Genomic DNA, 7,500 nt, shown 5'->3' on the forward strand with positions numbered 1-7,500 from the left:
AGTCTTTGAGAGCGGAACTACGTGACCAAGAAGAGCTAGTACACCGTCTCATGACGCTAGAAACTGAAAATAACGCTCTTTCCGCAGAGATCAACCAGGTAAGTGCTATACTGACATGCAACTTAAACTGTTACAGGAAAGTATAACAAGGAAAATTAGTTAAATGAGTTATTTAATGCTGAGCCCCATTCTGTGCACTTCCAGGCCAAAGACTCCGCCCGCAAGATGAGCGAGGTGCAGCAGAACGAGAGCTACCTTCGAGGCCGAGTTGAGGAGCTGGAGATGACCGAGAACATGCTTCGCGAGACCCTCCAGCAGGCCGACCTCATACTAGCTCAAAGAGAGAAAAAGCTCAGAGATCAGGTGTGTAGGGCTGCCCCGGTGGTCTGTCTTAATACAAAGCGTTGTCTGTGCAGCTCTAGCCAATGTCGGCTAACAGTTGTTCATCTCATGGCCGCCATTCTCATTCTGTTAATTCCACCGCCAGGTTTCATCCCTTCAAGAGGAGGTACAGTCATACAAGGCCCAGCTAGAGTCTGCGGCGTCTAAGGAACATGGTGCTAGAGAATGCGAGGTATCTTACAAGAAGCAATTGGAGGAGTTAAAAGCCCGACTTGCTGAGACGGAACGGCAACTGAGAGAGTCATCATCCGAGACGAATAGTCAAGAGACTCAGCACCGTTCTGAGGTAGATATTTTTTGCAGAATTTATTTATTAGATAAATCCACTAACGATGTTAGAATTAAATCTGGAGTTCGAAGAATATGCCTTGAATACAAGACAATTAAGTCGTTCGTTTCCCCCGCTCTCAGGTTACAAAACTTCGTAATCAGCTTAAATTAGGGAACTCACAGCTTAATGAACTCGAGAGACTTAACTGTGAGCTGCGTGACCGGGTGCTGGCAGCAGAGGCGCAGAGCGAGCATTTAGCGAAAGAGTTGGAGGAACAGTGCCGTCGTCACGAGCAGGATCTTCTTACTCTCAACCTCCAGGTGAGCTCCCCTGCGGGACATAAGGTGCCAGCTTTGCTGGGGCGTTGCTATTGTATGTGTGTGAGAGCTTGTGTCCATTGCTGCTCTGGGATATTTATGTTTTAGACCGGTTGAGAGTATTATGGTGGTCTTTCCAGGTATCCGCTGGGGAAAGCCATGTTAAGGAGCTACAGGGTCAGCTCGAACAGCTGAGCCATGAACATGCCGCTAGTGAGCTGGACGTCCTGGCTGCCTCACCCATAGCTCCGCTTTATGCTACCATTACTTCCCTAATAACTGCCCTCAAGGTTAGTTTCTCAGCCTTATAACACACTGATCTGCAGAACAGTATTGTTTTATCTCGGCTGTGTTTTCCTGGCAACATGGCATTTTCAAACATGTGATTGATTCACGCATAATCAACGGTTCTATCCGTTTTATCCTCAGAGCTGCGAGTCCTGTAGCGAGACCCAGAAGAGCACGTTGGCCGAGGTGACCGCTCAGCTCGGCACCCTGGCAGAGCTGCTCGAGGGCAGGGCCAGTAACTCCGACACGGACGTAACCTTGGATAGTGATGAGGGAGGTGAGTAGATCGGCTTGGAAAATTGAGACCACCTCAGTTACCCAAATGAGCTTACAAGGCTTAGCAGCATTGCAGTTTGCGCTAACCGCTGACCTTCTTTCCAGAAACATTCATCACAGACACAGCAGAAAACTTGGCCGGCGAAGCCACTACGACCCCCCCTCCCACCCCCGCCGGGGAGGGGCTTCGGGAACACTCGAGCGGGGACGCCACCAACTGCGACTCTGGCGCGAGCTTCCAAAGAACCAAACGCCGGAGGAGCAGAAGGCGGTTGGAGGAGCGCAGCAGCAGAAGGCTCGTGCGCCCTCAGGGCTCTTCCACAATCCTGGAGGAGTTGGAGGAGAAGGTTCGGGAACTGGAGGAGGCGATAGGACGGAAGGAGGAGGAACTCCGTCTGGCTGACAACGAAGCCAGCGAGCTCAACCAACAGCTGCAGTCGCGGGATGCTGCCCTCACACTCAAGGTCTGCACGCACGTCCTTTATTCGTGTCTGTCATGTCATCTCGTAACAAACACGTGAGATGGAAAGGTATCGAAACTTTTTATTGCTATTTCATTAGTACAATTTAGTAATTTACATGAATATGCATAATCAGATTATGATTTCCTGGCAGGGTGAAGAGGTGGAGCATCTGAACAGTACGCTGGCTAGTCTCCGTCAGCAGCTCATGCAAACCGTGGAGGACTACGAGCGTGCGAGGATGTCCTTAGAAGCGAAGCACAAGGCACGAACATTCTGTGCAACACCTTGCCATGTTCATATTATTGGAATATATGTGTGTTTGCATTTGCATGTGTGTACTTCATGTCTATCTTTACTAAAAGAAACTTAAGACTATGTGTAACGTTTTTGCAGGTTGACCTAGAAGAGTTAACGCAGCGAATGGAGCAGCTGACAAAGGAGGCCGAGAACCTGGCTGCCAGAGGAACACTCAAGGACAGCATAATCTCCACTCTCGCTTCTCAGATCCGAGCCATCCTCAGGTATGGCTGCCCTTGCCGTTATTCGCTTTTATTGATGCAATCCCTATCCGGCGTGAGCAGGTAGATAAATGGATATGATATATTAGAGTATAACACTCATGTTATCTGAATTTCCATTTGATTTTATGAATGCCCTTTAGTTTACATGAAGATAATAAACACTTTGAACACCCTGACATGATTGTTACAGATCAGGCAATATGAGTGTAGTCATCAACCAGCTGCGTCGCCTAGGAGAGGGTGACCCATGTGGGGAGTCACCAGCCGAGGGCACACAGGGTCACCCGCCCACCACCAGCCCGATGCCCTCTGTGCCGGACTTCGATGTTGATGCTGTCTGCTCCTTCCTCAGTCAACCCAATGAGGTAAGGTTCCGGCGGAAGGAGGGCTCAGAGGCCGGGTGGAGATTTCGGAGAGTCGCTAGGCTTAGCAAAGGTTCATTTGGAAATATATTGACAAAAGTAGGTTTGTAAGGAAAAAAATATTGTATTTTTATCTGCATATATATTTGTAAAAAGAAAAAAATATGAAATATAGAATAGGGTTATCGATTATAATGTCTTATGTAATGCAATTCATCTAAAGTTTGGCCTGCAGTACTAGAACTAAATTTCAGAAAATGCAATGAATTAACAAATGCGACTGATTAACACAATCTCAGAATATTTCATTAACAAGTTTCCTGTAGATATAAACTATAACAATATAACATAGGTAAAGATAAACATTTGTAACAATGGTAATGGAATCTCCTAAATTCTTCAGCAAAAACCAACATTCCTCCACTAGTAATGTAAGTCATGAGGGAGACAAAGATGCTTCTCACTAACCTCAAAAGCATTCTAGTGCTTTAGATGCTAGTTCACCGAAGATTAACTTGCCTGGTGCATAAAGGTCTTCCCTGAATGCCAGTCTAAAGCGCAGGAGGCAGTGGTGATGTGACAAACTAACCCCATAAGAGGATATCAAGGTCCTGACTCGGTTTGCGTGTTCCCCTTGATGGTGCATGGCGTTTAACACAGGAGCTAATTCAGCAAATAAGTTTAAGCACTATAGAAGCTTGAAGATAAACCTTACTATCAACGACGCACAAATTTACCAAGATATGAGCCATCTTTGTGTGTGGAGTGTGAACTAATATGATAATACTATTAAACTAAATGCATAAGCTAAAGATGACAGGGAACCCTTTTTTTATCTTATTTGGTTGAAGAGCTTTAGAAACTCTCTTTACTTTCAGGACTTGAAAATCTAAAGCAATGGAATTCGGCGTGAGCGTGAGACAGGATAGAGCCTATTGCCTCTCCTAAGAGAAGGTTAAATTTGTTACGGCGTTCAGAACAATAGGAGGTGAACGTACTCTCTCTCAAAGCTCCCATGTGAATCGGTCTTGTGCCATGAGCTGTTAGATTTGCGACTGTCCTAGATGCTCAGATGCATTCACAATGTGATCAGAATGAGTAGCGTCTTGTTAATAACTGATAAAAACGAAAAATGAAGAAACATGGTAGCTTTAGGAAGGTATTAGGGATCACCCAAATAGTGTGTGGAGTGTCAGAAAGTAGTGTAGGTTACTTTAGAATTTTAACAACTTTTAAGCCTATAAACAGGAGATCAAAATAACAAAAGAGAGACACGGAGTAAGATTCACTCTAAGGATCTTTGTGCATAATCGTCGAGCGTTTCCAGTTTTGGCCGCTAGAGACTTGGCCTGTGTGTCTTCGTTTTATTGTTTACGGACTTGAGATTCTGTCGTAACGATCTTCCACTAACTGTCTGTAAAGTAGTAACTTTGGATCCTTTCTGAGTAATTCTTGTAGTGAAGTTTGTTAACGGAGGGTTACAGTTTTTTCCACTACGGGATCGGTTTTGAGTGATGCATTAATAGTTTGGTGAAGCCTTTGTAGACTCATTTTTGGTGTTGGTGTGTTGTGTAATGATGGTGTGTGCAATGAATCCTAATTGTATGCATTGCGATGCTGCTGTAGCATTAATACTGCTCTCATCATGTAGCTTTTTTGTTGATGTTTCTATTGCATGTGAATCTTTCTTTTGTAATGGCATAAATTTGGGATATATGGTGAATAATGTATCTGTAGTTTCTGTTGCATTTGTTGTATTCATCATTCAAATATGATTACAATTTGCCTTTCATTATGCCATGCCCACGTCTTTGGCCAAGATCATTCAACGCTCCATTTTCCTTGTACAAGGCCATATGACATTTAAGCTGTATTCTATTGCTTCAAACTTTGTATTTCGACTTAAACTAATGGATGGTTTGAAGAGACCATGGCACACTGAAAGGAATTTTCCCCTAAACTTTTTTACATTGCTTTCTCTCCATTCTCCAGATGGCTTATTTGTCTCAGTCCGCCATCTCGAACGGGACGGAGCCATCTAGTCACGTGACCCTGCAGTCTGATGTCTCTTTAGCTCTCTCTGCGACAGAGCTCAGTGGTCACGTGACCTGCCACGGCTCTTCTTCATTGGCTCAACGTAGAAAGTCTCGCATACCACGATACATGCCCTCTTCTGTGCCCAGTGCAAAACCCGCATCTAAGCCAGTGCGTATGGTTAAGCCCGATGTTGTGCCTGAACAGTCCGTAAAACCAGAGGCAGAGCCGGTGCAATTTGTAAAGCCTGCACCGAGCCCTGCCCCTGCGAGCAGACCTGTGTCAGTGCACACGAGAATTGCAGAACCTACGCCAGAACCTAGGCGGGAGTTCAAGCAAACTCCAGCAAAACCTCCACCTATGTTGAAGCCCTTGGCGACCTCTACTCCAGCAAAACCCACGGGCAGAAAGGTTGACCAATCTTTACTTTTTCTCCTTATCTCATCTTGAGCAGTAATATTGCTAGTGCTTTTTATATTCCCTGCTGTAATTTATATAGAGTATGTATCTCTTCTTTTTTTCTAGTGTACTGCTAAGTAAGAAACATTTTGCAGTTGCTATTTCCCAGCAATCTTTTAAGTACTTGTAATCGCTTAAGGAAAAGTGGAAGTACTTCAAGACAAGTAAACCACACGAAAATTTATAGAAAAGATTTCTTTGTCATGTTAATGATGCTTTCTGTTTACAACTTAGACTCTAATACATTTTTTCTCATTTTTTCTGTTTAACCTCTTACTGGTTAAGGAAAAGCCATTAAATATTTCAAAGGAATCTTCAGTAATCCTTAAACTCCCAACTGGCAGAGTGAGTGGAATGCCCCACCACTCAGACCTTCGTGAGTGCAGATTTTTGGCATGTGACGATTTCTTGCTTGCTTTTAGGACTCGACCAGACGAGAGCGGCCGGGAAGGTTTCTCTCCGACGCGCGGAAGGTCAAGCGGATGGTGGTAAGATGTCCCGATTTTTATGCTGATGGAGCCATCTTGGCATTGGTGGCCACTGCCATTTACAGATTTACGTTTCCATGATCAGAAGTGTTAACAGGCTTGGCTGTTAAAAATTAGCCTAGCATTGACTATACACAATGAGCCAGTTAGCAGTATTAGAATAAAAAGGTTAAATTGATATTTTGATTTACACATTCTTTGATTAATTTTCATCTTCTGAAAATTCAGCATATAGATCTTGCATTATGGAGTTATTTTCATCCATGCCTTGTTTAAATTCTTGACAATTAATACTGTTCGTTTAGCTGCCCTTTTATAATAAGGAATACACAAATAATACAATCACTTTAAAATCACTGAAATGATAAAAGTTGCACTTGACTATGAAGGTACATATGTTGATTTATGTCACCAGTCAAACTGCAGCTTATGATATAGTATTCGCTAACGCCGTAGTAGGTGTCCAAACTAGCCTATCTACATGAGGTAGATTTCATACAGGTAAGTATTTTTCAAGAGAAAAGTTTAGGCTTTGTTGCATTTGTAAGTAAACGTCTCATTCATATTTTGATGCTGTGAAGCAGGGCCTTGCTAAACGTTTGATGCGGCTAAGATTTTATAACCTGTCGCTAAATTAAAGTGGCATTAATACCGAGATGTATATGTGATGTAAACGAATTTGTCAGATTAAGCGAATAATATGCTATAAACTACCGGAGTTGACATGTGACAACGTATGCTTCGTTTGTTGCTTTGTGATCTGAAACGATTTTTGATTAGTAATTTTCATCACCTAAAATATGGGATTCACTATCTAAGTTAAATCTGTGAAATTTTTGAAGGCATGTTTTGTCCGAGCTTTATATAAATGTGATTTAACCAGTTTTAGCTGCTTTAAGTAGTCTCGACTGCTCATCATTACTGAATGCCAACTCTAACATTGGCTTCTATGCTTTTAGACTGGCGTGGCCCCGTTGGACGCAGCGGTAGACTGCTCATCAGCCCCAGAGTGGCGGGAGCGGTCCCCCATCTCAACGCCGTCAGACGTGGAGGCCACGTGCGTCCCGCGCCCGCAGAACCTGCACATCACGCGGCGAGTCGGCGTTGACGGTGTTGTCATCGCGTGGGCGCCCTTGGACCATGATTGTGTCGCTGGGTTCCAGGTAATGGAATTTTACATATTCCGTTCCCAAGCCTTATTTCAAGTCCAACATCCAGCATTCCAAAAAAAAATGTATTAATTAAGACTAACAATCCTGGTATTTCATACTGTATTTTATTGGCAGGTCCTTGTGGGAGGACGGGTTGTACAGCATGTCAGGTCCCCTCACCGCACAAAAGCCTTGGTGACGGGGCTGCCCCTCGCCGGCGCCTTCACCATAGGTTTAGTCACGGTCGCTCACGACGGGCGCTGCTCGACGCCCGTCATCGTCACCCAGGACCGATCGAGGGTCTACCCCGGGAGAAGCGCCCCCCCGCGCCCGACGCTACAGAGATGCGTCCCGACTTGCCTCTGACCTGAGCAGTCGGGCCGACGTCCTGAGGGGACCAGCCCGGGGCTCGCCTGGAGCCATCCAGTGACCCAGTCAGCCAGCCGTCCATGACCTTTCTTTGCTGG

General features: G+C 44.8%; 1 protein-coding gene across 1 annotated transcript in view; it reads left to right on the plus strand.

The window, feature by feature from the left end:
* LOC113829812 (trichohyalin) overlaps nt 1-7,500 on the plus strand; it is a 77,391-nt gene that overhangs the window by 68,356 nt on the left and 1,535 nt on the right. The window contains exons 16-29 of the mRNA XM_070134547.1: nt 1-98; nt 205-363; nt 488-688; nt 814-993; nt 1,131-1,280; nt 1,420-1,555; nt 1,660-2,018; nt 2,170-2,280; nt 2,412-2,539; nt 2,730-2,904; nt 4,894-5,346; nt 5,817-5,882; nt 6,842-7,045; nt 7,169-7,500. The exon at nt 1-98 is cut by the window's left edge and continues 25 nt beyond it; the exon at nt 7,169-7,500 is cut by the window's right edge and continues 1,535 nt beyond it. Of these exons, the coding sequence (XP_069990648.1) occupies nt 1-98; nt 205-363; nt 488-688; nt 814-993; nt 1,131-1,280; nt 1,420-1,555; nt 1,660-2,018; nt 2,170-2,280; nt 2,412-2,539; nt 2,730-2,904; nt 4,894-5,346; nt 5,817-5,882; nt 6,842-7,045; nt 7,169-7,399 (2,651 nt within the window). The 3' untranslated portion in view covers nt 7,400-7,500. The remainder of the gene's footprint in view (nt 99-204; nt 364-487; nt 689-813; nt 994-1,130; nt 1,281-1,419; nt 1,556-1,659; nt 2,019-2,169; nt 2,281-2,411; nt 2,540-2,729; nt 2,905-4,893; nt 5,347-5,816; nt 5,883-6,841; nt 7,046-7,168) is intronic.

This window comes from Penaeus vannamei, chromosome 20, assembly GCF_042767895.1.
Source record: "Penaeus vannamei isolate JL-2024 chromosome 20, ASM4276789v1, whole genome shotgun sequence".
Lineage (NCBI taxonomy): Eukaryota > Metazoa > Arthropoda > Malacostraca > Decapoda > Penaeidae > Penaeus > Penaeus vannamei.